A 23,790-nucleotide genomic window follows, 5' to 3' on the forward strand; every position below is an offset into this window, starting at 1 on the left:
GCTATTTGTCTAATTACTATATCAGTGCTCACAAATGTAGCCGGGTGAAGTGTATAATTAGCCTTCCGTAACATAGCGAGGACAGTGATTAAAGGAATCTTTTATGCTCATTCCTGATTTTATATATATATTTTTTTTAATTCTGAGAGTCCACGAGAGCCACTCTGCATGAATTAATCAGTCTTTATCCTTTACTGGCCCTTCATGTGGCTCCGCTGCTCATCTTCTATCTAAAACAAGCTGTTAAGCTGATATCGCTTCAGATCTTCTTTTATTTTGAAAAGCACTTCTCTTTCAGGTGTGTTTCCTGTTCTTGCTGTGGCCTGTCTGTCTCACCTGTGTCTCCTTAGTTAATCAGTGTTCCTTGGCCCTGTTCCCACTGTCTCTTAGCCAATCAGATCCTTCCCTGCCCTCCTCTGCTCGCACCTGTTTCTTGTTGTGTCATTAGTGGTGAGTTTTTATTTGAGTTTTTTTTCTCTTTGCTGTCTGTTCTCCTGCTTGTTTCTGCACCAACTCGCCACTGCCCTACATGTTTAGACTAGTTAATAAATTATCAGGTTCCTCATTTCCTGTATGTCTTTGTCTGTGTTTAGTTCTGTCACCGCCACCACAAACCCTACAAGATATGTTCGATCCCCAAAGTGAGACTTCCCAGCACAAATACCTGCAGCAACAGAGAATAATGAGAACTCCTGCGTTAGGTGAGTATTACACTGACAGTAAACTGCTCCTCTGCTGTCACCATTAAACGCCTCCTCAAGCCCACCATCTTCAGGGACTTAAATATTTACCAGACAAATGTTCTTCAGTGTAAATGTGAGCCAAATAAACAGTAAAGCTCTGGCTCACATTTGGAATAACAGGCGGAATCTGGACCACATACGTTTAGCCATACCTTCAGAAATCCCTTGGCAAGGAACTCTTGGACCAGATATGTCCAGTCATTCACTTCCAAATGGAGCCACATATTTGTGTGTATTTGGCCCAAATCCACCAGGGGACATTTGTTTGACAGGCATTGGGTTCAAAATATCCTTCTTTAAGCATGACTGGTCCTGTAATTAAATTATACTTGATTACTTTTTACTTGAAATGTGTTTGTTGGAAAGCGCATGCATCAATTTTCCCAGAGTCTTAGAGGATTTCACCAATCATCCCAGTTAGAGATTATATTTTGGATGAGGCAGTGGAGAAATATCCACAGGACTGTGTCTACACTTTAGTGACCAAAAAAAATGTGGATTATATTACCAGCTGAAAAAAAATTACTTTGAATATTGTAAAACCCTTATAAATTATACATATTTAATCTAAGTGTTGTCTTGAAGCTCATGGAATGTGCACAAGTGAAAATATGCCATTTCTCTTTTAAAAGTGTGTTTTTCATTCAGTTACACAAACATGATGTGCTAATTCCTGACTAAATCTGCTATTTACACTCTTTTATTTATATATATATATATATATATATATATATATATATATATATATATATATATATATATATATTCACTTAAGGTTATTAGATGAGTGAAAGAACCAGAAGCCTCTGATGTGTAATTTGATCATCCAGGCCGAAAACCAAAACACTTAAATGTTGATTAAAAAATATCAAGAATATTTTCTGAGTAAACTACAGACGGCTTGGGAGGAGAAAAGGTGAAGAGTGTTTTTCATCTGATTATAAAAGTTCTGTTATATCATCAGATCAGTTTTTCTCTCCATATGTAGCAACAGATGATCCCAGATTTCAAGACAATAAATCACTCAACTCAAGAAGAAATAAAGCGCTTTATTTACCAGAATGCACAGTTTATTCATCACAATTTCAATATAGTATCCTTTACCCTTGCATTTATAAGATATTATCTAATTCATTTTTAATCAAAATTGATGATACAGGAAGTGCAGCTAACAAGCCACAGTGAATATTTTTTGCTTTGCTGCTTTTTCCAGCCATTGTTGATTTAGAAATGAAAATGGAAACTAATCGCACGTGACAGTGTAAAAGCCACATGACTGATGAAGTCCAATGAAATAGTTATTCCCAGTATTATCCTGTGTCCTTGACTATTTATTTTCTCTCATTTTTATATACATACATGTATGTATATATGTGTGTATGCCTCCATGCAAAAACAAATCTGTATAGATTTGTTACACCCACATTTTGTCTTTCCCTTTTATTAAAAAAATGCGAGCGTACACACAAAGGAAAAAAGACAAATATATGATTCAACCCCTCACAAGCGTTGTGTGGTAATTTTGAGGCCGATGACACTGGCATTGTGAAGAAAAAGTTGAGGCTAACTGGACTAGCTTGCTCTGTACAAGTGGTTTAGACTAGCAAAACGTTGGATAAATGGTTTTGAGTGTCGCACTTGACTTGTTTAACTATCAGAATTTGATCTTTTTTCATCTGAGATCCTTTTGAAGGATCCTACAATTATTCTGAGAGCTAATGAGAGGAAGCCATTTCAGACGGCATAAATCTTTGGTGGTCTATCAGGTTGCATTATGCAAATTTTGCACTATTGGGAAAACTTCAATGAGTATCAACAAGTCCCTCCCCTGCTTCCTGTTTTATACCACAAACAAGACAGAAACAAATGGCACTATGAGTTCTGTGTCACTGGGCCTTTGAACAATAAGAGAAACAACAAAAGTCAAGAAATGCTAGAACATCATTTGAGTAACAACATTTCAGTAGCCAGCAAAGCCATAGTTGCAGGAACATGATTTTATGGTCTTATGTGCATATGTTTTGATGTGGCAATAACAAACGCAGATGATGAAAGAAAGGCATCTAAATGGTTGCAGCTGCAGCCTTTTACAGCTCCTGTACATGTTATCATGTTTTAAGAGTGCAGCCAACATGTGAGCTCTGATTAGACACGATCAATACATATCGAGCAGAGAGATATTGAGGGATGTCAGGAGAGGAGGAGGAAAAGTCTGCAGGTGCTGTGAGGAAGATAGATATCAGCTGAGTGATTGAGATGCAGAGTAATAAAGACAGACGGACTGTGATGCGTCATCTACCCTCGTGGGTAAAAAACAAGCACTGAATCTTAGACAGAAGAAGGTTGAGCCATCTTAGGTAAGCTGAAACTTGCTTGGTTTTGTTTTTGTGTTGGGGGTCGTTAGGTGCTTGGCACTGGAGTTTCAGTTTCTCTCTGCAACAATTGGTGAGGTCAGCTGACACGGGTCACACCCTCTATTGCTTGCTTCCCAAGTGAAATCGAACAGGGGCGGGATTTCACTATAAGCCTAGCTTATAAAGAGAGTAAAATCTGAACTTCAGTAAACAAGCACTGAATCTTAGACAGAAGAAGGTTGAGCCATCTTAGGTAAGGTGAAACTTGCTTGGTTTTGTTTTTGTGTTGGGGGTCGTTAGGTGCTTGGCACTGGAGTTTCAGTTTCTCTCTGCAACAATAGGTGAGGTCAGCTGACGCGGGTCACATCCTCGATTGCTTGCTTCCCAAGTGAAATCGAACAGGGGCGGTTCAGCCGGGCGCAATTAATCAAGCTGGAAACAGCTGTGACTGTGGTCAGGTATCTGACAGCACAGACTGCGCTTGAGCGTCAGCAAAAGCATTTAAGACCACAAAAGGTAAAAGACCTGCGAGTCTACCTGGGCGAGTCCATCGAGCTAGGACACCGACTACCGCTGCCGCCTGTCCGACTTAAGTTTATCGCACAATGTGTCCCACACGCATCCCGGTCATTGTTGGCAATCGGAAAAAACGCACAGTCTACCACAAACGCAATCCGCAAAACCTGTCCGCACTCCCAGAAAGTGGTCCCAGCCCACACTTGGTCACGTTTGGTCTTTGGAACTGTCAGTCCGCAGTCAATAAGACAGAATTCATCAGTTCACTGATGAAACTCTCAGACATTCAGGTCCTAGCCCTGACTGAGACATGGATCCGCCCAGAAAACACTGCTACCCCAGCTGCACTCTCTGAGTCTGCCACACTAAGCCACACCCCTCGCTCTACTGGACGAGGAGGCGGTGCTGGCATGCTCATTCCTGAGAACTGGTCTTTTTCTGCACTACGCCCGTCAAACAGCGAGACAACATTTGAATATCACGCTTTAAGTGTCACTGCTCCCATCAAAGCATATGTTCTGGTTGTGTACCGCCCACCAGGGGGTAATCTGGATGGCTATGTCTCTGAGATGGACATGTTACTCTCTGACATCCCTGACGATGGCACACCACTGATTGTCATGGGAGACATAAACATTCACCCTGACAGAACTCTGGCAAATGACTTCCTGGCACTCATCTCCTCCTTTGCACTCGAACTAGCTCCTTCTCCTCCCACCCACAAAGCTGGTAAAGTCCTCGACTTGGTGCTGACTCGTAACTGCTCCATAACAGATGTGACAGTTACCCCAATCCACCTGTCAGACCATTTCTTGGTCAAATTTGCGGCTGCCTTTCCGCAATTGCAGACACCCACACAGACGGTTTCCTTCCGCAGAAACCTGAAGTCCCTCACAGCAGCACAGCTGTCTGATGAGGTGAACTCCGTCATGTCTGACCACTCGCACCTCTCCTCACTTTCTGTTCATGAGGCTACAGAAACACTCAGTTCCTCTCTGGCATCCTCTCTGGACAAACTCTGTCCCCTGGTGTCCAAACCAGCCAAGAAAAAACAACCAAGTCCATGGCTCTCTGAAGTTCTGAGAGAACAAAGAGCTGGACTCAGGGCAGCAGAAAGAAAGTGGCGTAAATCCCAAGAACCCACTGACTTGTCCTTATACAAACAGAAACTCGCTTCCTTCACCTCATGCTTACAGTCCGCTAAGAAAGCCTTCTATCAGAACAAGATCTGTGCCACTTCTGATTCCAGAAAACTGTTTATGGCGTTTAACTCCTTGCTTTCTCCTCCAGTTGCTCAGCCTTCCACTGCGCTTACTTCAGACATGTTTGCCTCCTTTTTTTCTGAAAAGGTTGCTGCAATCAGCAACCAGTTCTCTGAGCCTGACCAGTCCAGTCAGCACCAACCTGCCACTGCTGCTTCACTCTTCTCCTTTGCTCCCCTGAGCGAAGATGAGGTCTCCAGACTTCTCCTGAGCTCAAAACCTACAACTTGTCCTCTCGATCCAATACCCACCAGCATCCTGCAGACCATTTTGCCCACTATCAAACCTGCAGTCACACACACTGTCAATTCCTCCCTGGAAACTGGCATTTTTCCTGCTACTTTTAAGCAAGCCCGTGTCACCCCACTGCTCAAAAAGCCTAATCTCAACCCCGCCAAGGTTGAAAACTACAGGCCAGTATCACTTCTGCCATTCCTGTCAAAAATACTTGAGCGCTCAGTATTTAACCAGGTCTCTGAACATCTGCGGAACAACAACCTACTTGACTCTTTTCAGTCTGGCTTCAGGTGTGACCACTCCACTGAGACTGCACTCCTGTCAGTCACTGAGTCACTGAGACGAGCTTGAGCTGCTGGTCAGTGCTCTGTCCTACTTCTGCTGGACCTGTCTGCTGCCTTCGACACGGTGAACCATCACATTCTCCTCTCCACACTCTGAGCTCGGCATATCTGGTTCTGCCTTGTTATGGTTCAAGTCCTACCTCACAGGCAGATCCTTCAGAGTATCATGGTGAGGAAAGGTGTCTAGGTCACATGGCCTATCGACTGGGGTTCCTCAGGGGTCAGTGCTTGGTCCCCTTCTCTTCTCTCTGTACACCACCTCACTTGGTGCAGTGATCCGCTCCCATGGCTTTTCCTACCACTGTTATGCTGACGACACTCAGCTTTTCCTCTCTTTTCCACCTGATGACAGAACGGTCTCAGATCGTATATCAGCGTGTCTGGCTGATATCTCCACATGGATGAAGGAACTCTACCTTCAACTGAATCTCTCTAAGACTAAACTTATGGTCTTTCCAGCTTGTCCATCTGTTCAGCCTCAGGTCAGTGTCCAACTTGACTCAAGCCTACTTGTGCCCACAAACTCAGCCAGAAACCTGGGTGTCATGATTGATGACTAGCTGACCTTTAAGGTTCATGTGGCCTCAGTTTCTCAGTCTTGCCGTTATGCCCTCTACAACATCAGGAAGATCAGACCCTTCCTGACCCAACAGACCACACAGATTCTGGTTCAGGCTCTTGTCATCTCACGCATTGACGACTGCAACTCTCTTCTGGCAGGCCTCCCTGCATGCTCATTCAAGCCTCTGCAGATGATCCAGAATGCAGCAGCACGTCTGGTCTTCAACCAGCCAAAAAGGGCACATGTCACCCCGCTGCTGGTTTCTCTTCACTGGCTTCCAGTGGCAGCCAGGATCAAATTCAAGGCACTTCTCTTGGCTTACAAGACAATCACAAGAACGGCTCCAGCCTACCTGGAATCCCTGATCCAGGTCTACTCTCCTTCTCGCCCACTACGCTCTGCATGCGAAAGACGCCTGGTGCTTCCAGCCCAGCGCTGCTCCAAATCTCTAGCCAGACTCTTCTCTTCTGTTGTTCCCAAATGATGGAACGAACTACCGAACTCTGTGCGTTCTGCTGAGTCCTTTTCTACTTTTAAGAGACAATTGAAGACTAAATTGTTCAGAGAGCACCTAGGCACTGAACCTGACTCTTCTCCTCTTTGTCCTGTGGGGTAGAATAAGTCAGAGGGTCCAAGACCCAGCACTTAGTGATTATGTAGCACTAACTGTGTTGTGTGATGTTGTATGTTTGTCCAAAAAAAAAAAAAAAAAAGGGGGGGGGGGCGACACTTCTTCTGCCACTAGATGGCAGTACTTGTGACCAAATCACAACTGAAGCACTTTTGCGCTTGGCTTTTCCTTAATTAGGTCTAAATTCTTGCTTGTGTTGTACGTCGCTTTGGACAAAAGCGTCTGCTAAATGAAATTGTAGAATTGTAGGGTAGACGCCAGGGGTGAGGTGTTTTGTGGAAAGTGTGTTGACAGTGCATCCTGGTGCTGGTGGAAACATGACGATGTGTTTAATTAGGGGTAAAGGAAGGGGACAGCGGATTAGTCAGGGCCAAGGCAGAAGGGGCGGGCACTGCCGTGGCTCTTATGCAGATTATAGAGAAGCCTGGCAGTGTCTACAATCAATACATTAATTACAGTAGCGTGTGATCATCACTCAGCACTGCTGTTGAAAGTTCCATTTTGATTAATGATTTTACCGGGAATCAGTCCAAACATTGAGCAAATAAACCAGGACTGTGACGCCAACAGCATTTCCGGTATATAATAGTTTAAACACATATTGATGTGCCAGTGAAATGAATGGCAGCACCATAAACAAACATCTAATTGTACATTCCATTCCATTTAGCAACTCGGACAACTGAAAATAATCAATTTTTAAAGCCACTGACTCAAGTCTCAGGGGGCTTAATCTGTTTTTGGATAAATTTAATACGCTGTAGATTTACCGCCATCATGTTGATACTTCAACTCTGCACGAGTGATTGAACATCTGAAAGTCTTTCTCTGCATCTCCTTCACTTCTTAATCCCATCTCTCCTTTTTTTCTCTCTCTTGCTTTCTTACAAACACAACAGAAACCTTCTGAGAAAACAGTATGGCACAGATTGATTAGAGGTCTCTACTAATGCATTGGAGACCGCCGCATTGTACGGATGTTGCTGGGTGTCGAGGGGAAATTGATAAATCTACCAGTATGGTCTTGTCTGATTGCACTGCATAAACAGCTGACTGTAGCTGCTTTTTTTTTCCTGTGGTGTATTTGTGAAAAAGAAAAAGGAGGATTCAATATTTTTTAAATATACAAACTGATGAAAAGTTTATCTGAGTGTGTGTGTGTGTTTTTTTTTTTTTTTTTGGATAAACCTCTGCTTGTCAATCTAAAAGCAGTTTATCTATTCTCTCATTTTCTTTCCATCAATTTGACATTGCAGTCCATGAAAGTGCTGCTTTCTAAGAAGAACCGATCAAAGAAACAGAACTCACCCTCTGTGTGGTTACCTGATCTCTCCTGCACCTGCATGGGTTGATTGTAAAAACAAGGCTTGCATGTTCTGCATGTCTTTATGCTGCTGAGAGCTTCATTCATAATTCAGTGGATCATCACAGATTAGAGAACCACAACCACCATCGTTTCTCTGAGGTAGAAATCATCTTTTGTTGGATTAAACAGAACAGAAGTATTCTAAAATCTGGGATAAAAATGATTTGGTCGGGTCAATCAAAGGTAGCTGAAGCATAATGGTTATTGAGCAAATATCATAGACTAATATTCCTATTCTGCAAGGTATGGACTTTTAATAAAGTAATTTAAAGAAGTCAATAGGCTATGTTTTGTAAATGATCCCAGTCATGCATCTCTTATTCAAAGTTTTCAGCAGCGTGTTGTGTCTTTGCAGCCTTCTCCTTGTTTATTGTGTTGTCTGCTGCAGCACATGAAGAACGGCGGTCTTGAGATAGACACCCTGATCCATATGAAAGTCCTGCCTCAGCAGTCTGGCCAACTTTACATAAATATCAATGAGCTCATTTAAACCAGCATCCAGCCTTTAACTGTAAGAGCCCCTAAACTTCAATATTCAATACTTAATTTGGAGAGAAGGAAAGCTTCGCATTATCATCTTTTCTCATTAGGTTTTATTGATGAGAAGAATTTTCATAGGTGACTAAAAATCTGCAGTTAAAGAACATAACTTTTGATGCGTTTGGTTAGAATGGAGAATTCCTATGAGGCTCTGGACTATTTATTGTACTTAATAAGATGTCAATCACCCTTTGGTTTGTGGATTGATTTGATACACTGTTTCCTGGAATGTGGCCGTTATCTTGAACTTTGACTGGCAATCATCATTGACATTGTGATAGTTTTTCAGCGACAATATGACTATTTCCAGTACAAGTAATGAGTGATGAAAAAACAACTTCCATTGAATAGTTTAGCCCTGGCATGGAGACTACAATTTCATAAACATTTACTGTGACATTCTTTGCATCATGTTTTTCATTGTCAGTCTTCAGATTGTCTTAGTGCTATTGCTTTTCAGTGAGAACATTTACATGTAAGAAAAAGGTGCTGTACACTCGTGAGTGTTCTGAGTCATCCAGGTCATGGTAATCCTCACATGCTGCGCTGAAGGGAACTGGACTTGTTGTCTTCAACATCAACTTGTAGCACGATTATACTTAGACTTGCAGCTCTACCTCCTTTGCTGATTTCTACTTCTTATAAATGCAAGCTCACTGATTGCCTTCTTGAATGAGTCGACAAAGCGGAATGGCTTCTCAAAGGTAGTCTGCTACAGATCCTTTAGACTCAGTCAGTAATGCGACCATCAAATGTTGTCCCCGACCAGCGTCTCCCTCTTTGTACTCATTGTACTCTGAGTTCTATTCTCAAATTTAGGCTCATTCCCAAATTCAATTACAGTCTCCGAAATGTGTGTTGTCTAAGTCAGAGGCAGCCTGGATAAAATTGAATATGGAGCTTTAGCTGATGACTTATCAAATACAGACTCAATTATTTCAAGCCTGAATTGTTTCCAATTTAATTCATTTGCAGGACTCCAGTGTCACATATAGTTAATCAATTGTACAATGGTACACTTCAATAAATGTCCAATTTTACAGTACCCACGTATGAAAGTAAACAATAAAATTGTTTCTCTTGTTTTATGGAGAGGTCTCCTCATGCCCAGGGGTGTCATGTGCATCTCGCGCCAAAATCACCACGGTTCAGCTTTGTCCCCGTGGGGGTGGGGGGCAGTTTTTGTCTGGCTGCTAGACAAATGTGATTATTCTCCTGCAGCTCGCTAGCGCTCTCTCTGTGAGAAGTGTTGAATGTATGTGCTACATGTAGCCATATGTGGGACAGTTAGTGAAGCAAGGAGAGTTGCTCATTGATATTGCTTCCTTATACAAACATACGAGGTTTAGAAATGTAAATGATTTCACCACAGCTGCATTCGATTGTTCACCTTTTTTTATAGATATGATTGCTGAATAGAAATGCAGAAGAGCATCAGTAACAAGCTGCTAGACTGGTAATATGTCTTCACAGCGCTGTGTTGTTAATGCCCTGCTAGCTGCCAACATAATATCTTATGCACGGTGCCAGTTCTGCAGTACAGCATGCTTAGCAATGCCAGCTACATCCAATCAAGACATTGTTCAACAACTCTGCCGAGGTTACAGAGTAAAGGGCCAGAGCCAAGCAACCCCAATCGTAATGAGCTGCTGTGGAATCAAGAGCAGGAGAGATAGAGAACGAGATGGAGGGAGAGAAAAAAAAAAGAGCAAAAGATGGAGCAGGATACGACTGGATGGAGTAGTGAGAGGACTGCAGGATTGCGTCAGTGATGAGAGATGGTGAAATTAACTCTACACAAAAAAGCGTGTTTCTGGACTTGAACAAAGGAAATGGGGTTGATTATTTTGTACATCTTATTTTCCATGAATGTTCCTTTTTGTTGTTGTTGATTCTTCTCATTTTCCAATTTTGCATTTGAGCTCCAAAGCATTTCTTTTATTCATCCGTCCATTCCCTTCTCAGTGGTTGTTTGGATGAGTGAGAATACCCAGAGAATGAGAAGCAGCATTATTCATTTGACAGTTGCTGAACTGTGTGGGCTGCTTTGACACCGTGTCCTTGTTTGATATTTAATGCTCTCAACTGTAGGAATCTTGACGTAAAATATAATTGAAACAATCTACAGATCCCAGGTGGCTAAAAGGAAATCGATTATCCTGGCAAAAATTAAAACTGCATTTATTAATTGTGATTCCTGAACGACTGGAGTATTCATCATACTTATGGAAAGCACGTAGAGATCTTGAATCGTATTAATTCCAACACACGGTTATTTTTCTCATACTGTAACTCTGACCTGAGCCGACTACTACACTCTTAGATATGATTTCATCAGCTCCAGTCATTACTACAAACGTTTGTACTGTCTGTTTGTGTGTCTGTCTTTGTGACCCTTGCTCGCTCTCTCTCTCCCTCGCGCATCCATTTACTCTTTTTACACCTCAGGCAAAAAGCTAGGTTGCTTTCCTCATTAACCTCCTTGCCTGTCTCCAGCTCACCTCAGGCCGGCCCCACCTTAAGCTGCGCTCATGACTTCCGAATCAAGCTGGGTAGACGGAAACTGAGAGTAAGGAGATGGAAGGATAGACAAATAAAACGGCTGGAGAGTGTAAGTGTGTGAGAGCGACGAACCGACAGAGACAACAAACTAGAAATACTGCAATGCGGCTGTACGTCTGCAATTTGTACCTGTTGCACGGACCTTGATTTTTATTACTGAAAGTTCATCCTTAAGTCCCAGTGGAATTTATTTTAGATTTTTTTAAAAATACTACCACACAGTGTTCAAGGAATTTTGCATTCATGTGATGTTACCTTGACCTTCCACCACCAAAATCTTTTCTGCTCATCCTCGAGTCACAGTGATTTTGAAGAAATTCCATCCAGGCATTCCTGCAATATTGAATTAACAAGAAGGGGATGGATATTACATACTTGTGAGATGAAGGCGACATAGACGACCAAATTATTTCCGTCCATCCTCTAGTCCCAGTGTTTGTTTGTTTTTATGCCAATTTTGAAGAAATTCGTCCCAGGCGTCGCTGAGAGGGCAGGTTAACAAGTATAGGATGAACGGGAGGATGGACAACATGAAAATATAACACCCTTGGCCCACGGCTGTCTCCGGCGCTGAGGCATAAAAATGAGGAAAGGCAGACAAGAAGAGTGATGGGCTTTAATGTGGTCAAATAAAAAAAGACAGAGAGATGGACGACATGGGGAAGAGGCGCCATCGGAGAAGAGCTCAAAGCATAAAAGGACTTAAAACTCTGGCACTCGGCGTGATTACCTTTGATAGACATCTGTCTTCAGAACGCTTCATCAGCGACACATTCGTGTTGGCCGTGAGACCAAACCAGGACTGAAATCGTTTCATGGTCTCCCCTTCTGTTCTCAAGTGTCTGCTGGACTAATCGTAGCCAAACTGCTTTTGTGGTTCCCTCTGTTGCTGCCGTTCGGCTGAGTCAGAGTTCAATAATCCCTACAAACATATCATTGATTAATGACTCGCTGCTTAGGGTACAACAATTATGGATACAAATGGATTCAAAGGCACTCTTGAGGATAATGAAGCACGCTTTTTTTTCCCCTCCCTCCACCACTGAAAAGTTGAGTTTTCTACTGCCCACTTGTTTCCAGATCTATGGGATATGTGGATGATTAATGGCATCAGGAATGCTATTGATGTACTATCATTAAGAATTTTTTTTAATTAGTAGGGGATGGTTTGTGGAGTGAGACACTGCACTTATGCCAGAAGGGAGGAAAATCACAGCGCTCAGCAGCAAAAACCTCCCCATGGCCAGAGGATGACCAGCTAACTTAGCCACTCATGTGACATGAAACAGGACATAAGTCTTCACTAATAATGCAATTATGCTGATGTTTTTTAGTGTCCGTGTACTTCAGCGCCACGTGTCGATGACTTGCATCGAAAAAGTGTTACAGTGACGGAAAATGTGATGGAGTGGTGAATTAAAATCAATTGAAAACGGCAGTTGCATTTGGAAAGCCATAAAGCAGAGAGGGGGAGGGAGTATTAGGCAGCAGATATGATTAAATTCTATCGTCTATTGCAGCTCTGCTAGTGGCTTTGATCTGGCTTCAAGGCCGCTCTCTGACGCACTCGGGCTCCATTCAATTCTTAACGCCTGGCATTCCCTGCACTGTTTTTCTTCATTCCTTTACAATCCATCTTTCTCAACCTTAAGGCGAACACACCCGTGCATATTCCTATGTATGCCCACATAGACTTACCACTTCAACCTTTGGTTAAAGCAATTAGTAGCCTTCACCAAGATGGAGTACAACATTTACATTTTGACCTCTAAGCAGTGGAATCTCACACTTTCTCCTCATGTTAAGTTCTTCTTCTCTCCCTTTTCTGTGTAATCTCCCAGTTTCTTCCGTCTCTGAGCTGCCTCTCTTTGCCTTCTCTTCAAATTCCGATGCAGTTCCTCAATTTCCGAGTACTTTGAAAGCATTGTGTGTTGCTGCAGTGAAAACAATCATTTTATTTAAGTGGTTGTAACAACATTAACTTGTGAGGCGTTAACAGCAAGGATTGTATCAGAGGTGGAAATGAACCAATTTAATAGGTCACGGTGAAGAAATCAATTTTCTTGAACTCCAGGCTGGTTTCCTCCTGATTATTCTCTCAGTTGAGATTTTTTTTTTTTCCAGAAGATGAGACCACTAAAATTAGAAGTTAATCCAAGTCACTCATCCTCTTTTGACCCACCACTCCCTCCTTTTTCCCTCTCATCTTCATGTTGATCAGACATCTTAACCCATCCCCCAGAACTTTTCTTCCAAGCAATCCCACTATCAATCTCTCATCCATAATCCCCTACATGAAACTGCCATCCAATACCCTGCTCCTTCCATCTGTGGTCCTCCATGTCTCTGTGATGGGGAGCTCACACCACAATTTCCTCTCCAGCTTCTTGCTACTTGTGCCATATCTTCCTTTTTTGCTTTGTCCTCCTCGTCTTTCTGCTTCTTTTCACCTCCCGGGATAACATAATTCTGAAGACAAGCCCCTTAGAGGCCAAAGGCTCTTGCTCACTCTCCCTCCATCCCTCTCTCCTTCAATCATTCTCAGTGGGGTTCTCACAGGGACAGTGATTACAATGATGTGACTGCCGCCTCTGCCATGCCAATTAATGTGGGGGGCTTAAAGACGGAGCAAGGGGAAAGAGGGAAAGAGTGCCCGTGCCCGCATCACCATACATTATCATACTAAATAGGCTGGTGGGGCGTCTCAGCCCAACTCTGCAGCAGACACCTCAGGGACAGGTTCCCCCAGCCAGACGCACTCCAAGTCAGACATGTTTGCATAAACTGCTCTGCCATTCTCCAAACAAGCTGAGTGAGGTACCAGAGTGTGTTTGTCCTTAAAGTCAAGGTGCCAGTATCAGACATAATACTTCAGGTCTGCTTTCTACGATTTTAATTGGGTGTGAAATTACTGTCAGGGCAGTCAAGGTGTCTCAATGACGTGGACTCTCAGGACGATATGCTTCTGATGCATAAACTTAGTGCAAAATTAAAGTCTTGCTGAAATGGAAGGTAGAGCACTGTTTGAGTCGTTAGCTTTTCTGTTTTTCCTGTGAAAAATGAGTAAGCTGCCTGTAGACAATAGCACTGAGCTCTGGTTATGTGTCATAACCCCTGACTCTACTCCACTGGAAGCTCGCAGTGATCGATTAAATGCTAAAAGAGCTCGCCTGAAAGACGGGGTTGGAGCCAGCAAGAACGCACTACAGCATCTGAGCCAGATGCTCAATAGGGGGCCAGTGTGACAATGAGGAATAAAACTACAGTCCCGAGATGGTTTTCTTTCAGGGTTTAGCTCCCAAGCGTAACAGAGCTGCTTCAGCGAATAGGACTGCGAAAAAGTAGCTGCACAGTTAATGGAGCTAATTGTTGAACTGACCGGCCTCTGTCGGGTCCTGAGTCTGTACTTGGTCTGTCTGGCTCTGGTCAACGGGAGTTTGTTGAGCCAGCACAGCTAGCAGCAGTTAACGGTCATTTTGAAAAGGTAGGCCGAATGCACTCAGGAAACCCCACAAATACTCACAAACCAACCGCACTGCCACCCTATGATGAGTAGACATGCACTCACGCACTGCAGTCTATCGAGCAGTCTTTCGTGCACCTGCTCACAACCCCTGTAATGAAAGAATTATCAGTTTAGTTATATATATATTACAGTTACAAAAAACATGTAACAAGGGTGGGATAAGTTCAACATTTTGCAAAAATGATTGGGATAATTAAGTCAAAAGTGAGCAATAACTGGCTTCCTTGACTGAGAACAAATTTTTAAAACCAAAAAATTTCCAAAAAGGTCAGAGCTCTGAGACGACCACTCTAATTAGTGCTGCCTTTGCAGAACATTAAGTCTTCCAAAAAAAAAAGTCTTCTGCTCTTCTGAGAGTAAGAGGGCCAGTGCGAAGCTCTCAACAGAACCTCGAAGCTTGAGTTTCCTCTGGCTCATTTTCCAGTATATTAGCACTTTCTTTTACCATTGCTTTCCATCCTCTTGAAAATTTCCCCCTGCACGGAGCCATTTCCATGCTCTTGCATTGTCTTTCACATAACTTTGCCTTTAGCCAACATTTAAACTGCTGAACAAGCGCACACTCATTTCCGTACTTAAACACGTCTATTTTTACCAGCCATGACAGCATGTAGTGAGGATTTGCATCTTTTTTTCTATGTCTTCTGCACATTTTGGTTATAAAAGTGTTACCTTACATCCTGAGCAGAAATGACCTAAGCGCAGAGAGAGGACTATACTTTTGTAGCCGTAAAGAATTTACCTCCCTCCAGGGAACCCCGGTGCTGCTCCAACTGACTCAAAAACTTGAGGCCCCTCACAGGGAAATCTGGGGCCTTTTACAGTTCTTTAGCTGCCCTTTTGCATGCAGGGAGGAAGTGGTGACGTCTCAGAAAATTAAGATTGTCCCAATGCAGACAAGAGAGCCACTGTAGTCTGCAGCTTCAGTTGAGAGCAAATGTAAGTATCATGACAGATGTGGAAGAATGTGCGTGAGAGTGTGTCTACAGGAAGTTCTGCATGTTTTTATTGTTACAGATGCATGCCAGTCTTTCCAAAGTTAAGCAATATTTGTCTGTGAGCCTGCACTGTGCTCAGCGTGTCATACAGTTTGATGGGAGCTGGTGAGGTCTGAGGGTAATTGCCTTCGCAAATTCTGAGTCAAAATGCAAATTTATGTCAACATTTTCTAAGGTGTTTCTACTTTTATCAAATAACTTTACAACAACAGAGTACAAACAAACTGTAACGTGTGACAGGTCTATAAATAAAGTCCCAGGGTACACAGAAACCCTGCTGAATGGCTGATTGCAATCATGACGTTCATTATTGAAGCTTTGCAACTGTTCGGTTGTGAGTTTTTAGTGGCAAGGAAAAGCAATGTTTCTGTGCTGAAGTGGAAGCAGCACAATAAATGTCCTGCAGCATTTCATTGTAAACGAAGAAGAGGAGGTAGGGAACATGCTGATATGAAAAACACTGTATCATACTGTGTCTGGCTTTTGTACAAACAGCTTATAGCCAGACTGTATACACCATGTGGACTTGGTGTTTCCCTCGGGGCAAAACTACATCTGCTCTCATTTTTTTTTCTTGTTTTGTGCTGCTGTTATAAATCTGTCTGTCTGCCTTTATCTATCTAATCATCTCCTCCTCTATAACTCAATAACTTTCAATCAGTGAGAAATAAGAAATGGCTACATGAGCCAGTGGTGAATGCTTTCTGATTTGCAGTACTATACTGTAAAATGTAGGTAACAGAGAGTGACAAGTATTTACCAACAAATCACAAATAACTAAGTACTGCTGGGTTTTGATTTGCTGACTTGTTAATCAGTCCTGGATCCTTTTAGTGTCTGTCCATTCATCTTGCACTCAGCCTCCCATCTTTCATCTGGGGCAGATATGCTGTCTGTATTCATTGAATATCGTAAATCTGAGGCCATTGCTTTACTACTTATGCACATAAGTTATGAAGCATTAATTGCTTATTGGGGGATAAGCAAACCAGTCAAGAATCTGTCAGAAATGAAATAATACATCATCTTGCATGGAAATGCCCCATATTAAGTCTCAGTAATGCGCCTCCTGTAATTTAAATGCAGAAATGGACAAACTGGCTCTTTGTGTGTGTGTGTGTGTGTGTGTGTGTGTGTGTGTGTGTGTGTGTGTGTGTGTGTGTGTGTGTGTGTGTGCGTGCGCGCGCGCGCGTGCATTACTGGCTATGATCTGTAAGAAAACAACACGATAACAGCTTCATGAATGCAGGTGGAAAAGTTTTCTGGGTGTCAAATTTAACTTTCATGGCCCCGACTGAATTGCTTCAGCACTATCACATGTCAAAAAAAAAGAAAAAAAAGAAGCCTACATTGAGTTCCAATTTTCAGTATCCAAGAAGTAAATCTTCAAGTTGCCATTTATTTTTTGTTGTGAAACTACTTTGAGTGGAAAACTACGTGTAATTACTTTAATGCTGTTATCTTGTGGAAATGGGTTAATTTTAATTATATTTTTTGTTGTTATAAGGAGCTTAGTTATCTCTAGAACTTGGTCTTTATCTGGAGATAATGCATTGCGATTTATTTTTAATGGAAAATTGCTTTGGTAAACTGTGGAATCCAAAAAAAAGGCCATTCTTGTAATTACTTTTTTTTAACGCAGTTAACTCGTGATAACAGTCTTAATTATGATAATGCTTGTTATCTCCAGAAAAAGGCTGTTATCGAGAGATAATGTGATAAATTAACCAGTTAAAAACTGTTATGGCAAACACAGCTTTTCTAGGCTTCCATACACAGCCAACAGGGGCAAAAAAAAAAGTTCTAGTGTAATTTTTACTAAACTCCCTTTTGGTAAATTGGCTTTTATGTTAATGCTGTGAAACTTTTTTTCTGCTTTTGAAAATGCTAATGCAGCTGTAAAGAGAAACAAATGATTTGTGATGGAATTTTTAATTTTGCATCTTGGGCACAAAACAAAAAACAAAAAGGATTGTGAAGCAGGATGGATGTCAGGGTACCTGTGCTGGTTCCAGAGATCCCTCTCTGTGCAGGCTGAGTTAATCCCCATTGGAGGAGGCTTTTATTGAAAAATAGATCTTCACTCCAGACAACTTCTTCACTGGCTTTATGCAGCAGATGCAGCTCAGGAACTAAGAGAATAGCATGGTTATAAATAGCTCATTAGTCCTCTCCCCATAAATATAAAGTGTCTCCCTAAATGGGTTTATGTTGCCTGCCATTAAGTCGGCAGCGTGATCAGATGGTGTGTTCTCCGCAGTGCTGCTACAATCTGCTCTGTCAGTTTTACCCAGCCCACCCTGCCCACCCGCAACTTATAGCCTGTATACGTGGGCCGGCTTCTCCACGCTTCACTTGCTCTGGTCTGACAATATTCATTTTTCAGTTATTGAACAACATCTGCTCATCACAGTGCAACCTGTCACTCTGCCTCGTTCTGCTTTCATTCCGCGTCAACAAAAACCACACGCACCTGAGCCCGTATGGCTCCACCTGCCCCTCACCCGCCCCCCACCCCTGTCCCTCTAGATATCATGCCTGCCCGTCCCCCCAGCGGACTGTTTTCTCTGAGTACTGCAGCAGCACCGAAGTGGCTATAAATCACATTGCATTATCGCCGCGCCGTGCTTCGCCTTGTTCACACCGCCCGCCTACCGCATCACTCGGATTGGCCGGCGGTGCTCTCCGTTCGGCCTCTCCTAGCGGGACATTGGTGCAATCGTAAATTCCGCCTCCTTCCTTGGGGCCTGCGATTGGGAGAAAGGCTTCCCCTTGAACTGTCAATCATGCTCTTTCTTGAGCGCCTCTCATTCGGTGCTGCTGCTGCTGCTGCCTGCAACGCGCGGTGTGCGGAGCGACGAGACGCGCAGCATACCAACAGAGACACACGGGAGCGGGCTAATTAGGCTCAAGTGGTCCGGACGCACAGACCTCATCCTGGTCCCTGTCATAAAAAAATAACATATTCATGTCAAGTTCTTGGGCAGTTCTTCCCTCTTCCCATGCATTTTCTAAAGCAGCTTCTCTTTTCTTCAATGGACTGAGAGCCAAACTGGGATATTTGTTTTTCCTGCTCTGACATTTTTTTTTTTTTTTTCTGGCTGAGAGATTTTAACACGGGAGATAAACAAGCCTGTCTGCCTGTCCGCCCGTCGGGGGGGGGATCATCAGAAGGAAGTCAAGTGGATGTTTTCGTCCAGTCACATGTAGAAGCGTTGGACTATTGCTGTTGACATTCATACGCTGGGTGTTTCATACTCAGATACCCTGCAGGAGGAATACGGAGGCATTTGGCTACAAAAACAAGCAGAAAATCCATCCGAACTCCATCATGGGCTGCCCCCTCTTGCGGAACGTGCTCGCTGGTTTGATCCTGGTTCTGTTGTCGAAAGGTAAGTTCTCATGAGCTACTTTATCGATGCGGTTCCGTGCTGCTGCTTATCCCTTTTACGTTTTCTGAATGGTGGAGGTGAATACTAATGATGAAGATGATGAAGAGGAGGAGGAGAGAATGGGGTAGTGGTGGGCGGGAGGGTACACCTGCCTGTGGTTCACACGTCTGATATGAGCTCCGGCTTTCCATTTGCTCATGAAGATATAAATGCAGTGAGAGAGAGGGAGAGAGCGAGAGAGAGAGAGATGTGCGTGTACGTGTGCGTGTGAGCGCAGCGCCAGATTCATCTCCAAACGAAGCTCGTGGTTCAGCAACGAGGCATGCATGTAAAGATTATTCATATATATATATATATGAATAACAAACACATAACACTCCCGTTCCAAGTCCTTGCGCTCTTACGTGACATGAATGGTCGGGTATCCCGTGAGCAGACAGTGGGGTGGGTAGGGTGGTGTTAACGTAAGTAAAGGGGGTAGAAGCAATGCAGAGATACCCAGAAGAGGGGGGCATTGTTGTGTTCCCTTCCTCCAAAACCAAGGTCGAGAGAGACAAAGAGAGATAAATTATGACGGATGGACAGTTTGGGTCAAATATGCGCTGGATGGGTAGCCGCACCCCCCCCCCCCCCCCACACACACACACACACACGCACACACCAGCATAAACATCTATTCCACTAGTGAACAAACAAACATTCTTCTGCTCTAGAATTCCTCCAGCTCCAAACCTTTGGCATTCTTACACAACCAGTTCGTTTCAGACGTCATGTAAATCTGATCCTGATTATGAATAACACTGACAGATAATGTTGTTGTTGTCGTCCACAGGGAACCTGACCGCTGAATATTAAAACATTCGTGCATTTTTCATCTTGTCATCCCCTAATATCCTCAACATGCTGTGGGACCCCTCCAACCCCACCCCCACCCCCACAAATATTGGTTGTGCACACAGCAAATTTCCCCCTGCTTATATTGTATGGACTGCCCCCCCCCCCACACACACACACCTGGCTCAATTAGTCCTGCCTCTGTCCTCGAGGGAAATCAGTATATAAATAAATTACTCTGTCACTTAATAACAATAATTGATGTGTCAGTGCAATAAGATGTGAGGTTAACAACCTGCAGATGCAGATGGGCTATAGGCTCCTGCGCCTTAACTCCTTGTGGGCAGGAGAGCCCAACCGGTCATGGTTGGCTTGCCACAGCGAGCCCCTTCTCCGTACCCGGCAGCGAGCAGACGGACAGCCCCGCAGGACACACACAAACACTCGGGGCTCAGCAGCACACACAAACCAACTCTCCAACCATTTTGACCCTCATCTCAGCCCTCAGCCCTCTGAATTTATAACCTGTGGGTTCTGCAATGTGAAGGTGTGACCAATCATGTGAGCCGCAGTTGAGGAATGATTAGATATTGATGTGAGTTGTGCACATTGCGGCACATGTGAATCAGATTCATCTTGGCGAGGTATCCCGCCTGCTGCCCTGTGTTGCTGCAGGTCCACAACACGTCCCTCTTTTAAGGCGAAGGCATGCATTATAAAGGAAGAACATGACTGTTAAAAGGGCACCGTCCACTGCTTGATAAATCATGCAGCAGTGGAATAATCCTTTGTATCTGTGCTCCTTAGAGTCAGTGCAATGTGTGGTTGCCTAAATGCTTCACCACTGCTGTTTAATAGTCTGTGCGTGAGTTATTATTGGGCGGTTAATGATTGATAAAACAAATTCCTTTGAATGACTGCACTGCTTCTACAATATTTTATTAATCTAAAGATACTCCTCTTGACAGTGATTATCATTCATTCAGCCTCTCCACATTATGCATGAAAAATATTCATTAGGAGCGAATGGCATTTTCTACTCAGAAACTGAGTAAAATGTGTTTCAGACCTTTACAATAGCATGCCAACCAGGTTGGAAAGGGGCTTTTAGTCTATTCAAAGGTCTCCTACTGGCTTGGCGTGTGAATGCACAAACCAGTCCACGGGTGTGATGCCCAGCTCCTGTCCTGGCACGCCATCATTCCTTTCCCTACCTCATTTATTTCTCGCCTTTTTACTTAACACTTCTGAGAATCATAATTCCAGAAAGGTGGATGGCCGAGCACCTGATCACACAGTAAAATATCCACATATCTCTGGCACACAGGCTGGTTGCAATTAAATCTAAATCTGTTTCATCTTATGAGACAAAAAAATATAAAAGTATACTCACATAATAAAAGATGTGAGTATACTGAATATGACGTCCAGTTTGTATTCACACACCTCCACAAGACGTTAAACAATTCACCCTTTGTTCGAAGGATTTCTGTTTAGACAGAAACCTGCAAGATCTGATGATAAGAATAATGTCACAGATGTAGTGAAAAGAAGATGACAAAAGAAATTGCTTTGTCTAATGACATACAGGTCACAGCCGAGGATGTCTAAGGTTATATTCTGTATCAAAGGATTCAATTTTAACACTGAATATAGATCAACACTTCTTAAAGATAATATTATAGCAGTTACTGGCAATCACACATGAGACTGTGGTGTGTCCTGATGATCAGCTGCCATTAAGAGGTGCTGCTGTGATGGAGGTTCTGGGTGGAGGAGGAAGTGTCCAGTGCTGGAACATAGGTGAGAACAGGTGCACCGCTTTGTAGCCCGCGATCCTTCTTGCTTCAGCAACATATGGGGGCCAAGTGGGGTCAATGCACATTGCACATGTTCTTCCTCCTCCTTGCCCCCTCACACACATGAAAGCGCACACACACACTGAATCCCCACCATTGGCTTGGAGATGGAGAGCAGGGAGGTGCCAGCATCAACAGATGCCTTGTGCTCCTATTCTGGAAGGCCTCTATCTGCTTTTGCTTCCTCCCTTTGAAATCCACGATTTCTGTCTGCTGTTGTTTTTCCATGTTTGGCTCACAAATGCTTTGCCATTTTGGCAGGTTTTATTTATCTGTAAGTGCTGGAGTGAGAGGGTCTGGATTTGGACTTGAGAGCCTCAGGGATGAGGGTTGGGAGGGGTTTAACTAGCCTCGAGTGGGTCTGTGCTCTGAATGTTTGTCCAGATAGGGTCTCACCTTTTTATTTCTTATGGTGATAAGGTGCGTTGCATCCAACATCCTCCAGTGAATCTAATCCCTCGTGGAGCCAAATACATGAAAATCCAACCGTGTTTTGACCCAAGACTGGAAGAGAACGGAGCTGTGATGGAATAGGTGAAACCTGGTTTGTTACGCTGGATGCATGAAAGGTTCAGAAGCATAAATACGTGTGTGTGTGTGTGTGTGTGTGTGTGTGTGTGTGTGTGTAGGCATCGCTAAGTCAGGTAATGCCCAAGTGAGTCAGAAGTCCCAATTTTAAGCTTTAAGCTGCAGAGACATTTAAAATCTTGCCAGACATTGTTGAAAAGAGTCAACCCGCTGATGACTCACCACGCATTAAGATTGTGTAGAAACTAATCTGATTCCTATTTCAGTCATTAATATTTGGTAAAGACATGTGGCATATGACTACAGTGACAGTGATTTCAAGGACAGAACCAGAAGCGGACAACCAAATTACCATAACAGTGGTCATTATCATGCCCTCAGTCTGTGGGTTTTGCAGCATTCATAATTACGACCCAGTCAGAGATGAACTCCTGAGCTGCTGACCCTTTGACCAGGAGGGCTGAAACTGAACTCTGCATTGTGTAGTTTTAGCAGCTCTCCAGCCAGATTTGTGACTTAGAGGTCACGGGTTCAAACCCTTGGAGGATGCTGAGCCATATACGTTGCTGCAAACGATCATTGCCCTTGAGATTTCTGCTGTCGGTTTTGATAAACACTTTACTGGGCCTCACGTACTGGTTTGCTGGGTTTGCAATTACACATAGTGTCATAAATAATAATTACAGGGAGACTTGTTTGCAATTATAATTACAGTTATAATATATGGAGTTCAGTGTAATGGAAAGGAACTGCTCTCAACTCGGGACAGGTAGTGATACTGCATTTAATTACTGTAACTCACTTCTGTACAACCTCTTCTTGTCCTCGCCGTGTCCCAGTCCCAGCTTGAAGACCTTCATTGGCCCAGGTGTGAGTCTCAACATGAGCTCTGGGTTCTCACTGTAATAATGAAAAGGCTTTGTTTTATTTAGTGCAGGGAAAGGATCATTCAAGAGGGAGCAGAGTGGCAGTACAGAAGCCAGAGTAAGTGGTGGCTCGTGTACTCACATCAGCCCACGCAGGAAATGCACAAACACAAACCCACATACACACACTCGCACTAAGAAATAAACACATGCATGCATGCATGCATGCATGCAGAGAGGGCTAACTCCTTTCGGACCACTGGGAAGATGAATTTCAACAGTTCCCTTGTTGAAGATGCAAGTGGTAAATCAATGGAAAGCCAATGAAGCCGAGCTTTGTGGGACATGGGGGACGTCTTTCTATATATTCATCAACGCGGATATTAATAAGTTATTGATCCCTTTTCAATAGCCGTCATATCGAGAAAATCTAATATGCCTCAGCAGAGAGCAAATTTCATCCCTTTAGCTTTCGAGGCTTCAGTCCAGACTGTGGATTGAGCTATCAGGAGGGAGAAAGAGAAAGGAAGGCAGAAAGAGATATTTTTCTTGTTTGGTGGTGTGCAGATGTTACACATTTAAGAGGAATGAAAGCTGTTAGAGGGGAGAGAGCACTGTGTGATTTCTTCCCTCTATTCCTCGTCCTTCTAGTCTTTTTTTGTGCTGGGGA

At 43.3% G+C, this 23,790-nt stretch overlaps 1 protein-coding gene across 2 annotated transcripts in view; it reads left to right on the forward strand.

Moving 5' to 3' along the window:
- Nucleotides 1–500: 500 nt before the first annotated feature.
- iglon5 (IgLON family member 5) overlaps nt 501–23,790 on the forward strand; it is a 134,309-nt gene continuing 111,019 nt past the window's right edge. The window contains exons 1-2 of one of the 2 annotated variants that reach the window (XM_086217966.1): nt 501–701; nt 18,904–19,033. In XM_086217966.1, coding sequence (XP_086074092.1) covers nt 18,973–19,033 — 61 coding nt within the window. In that variant the 5' untranslated portion in view covers nt 501–701; nt 18,904–18,972. Of the gene's footprint in view, nt 702–18,496; nt 19,034–23,790 lie in introns of those variants that run through there. The other variant, XM_086217967.1, reaches the window with a different exon arrangement.

The sequence above is a fragment of the Aulostomus chinensis genome, chromosome 11, assembly GCF_037954235.1.
Source record: "Aulostomus chinensis isolate RoL2024-O1b breed Wild chromosome 11, RoL_Achi_v1.0, whole genome shotgun sequence".
Taxonomy (NCBI): Eukaryota; Metazoa; Chordata; class Actinopteri; order Syngnathiformes; family Aulostomidae; genus Aulostomus; species Aulostomus chinensis.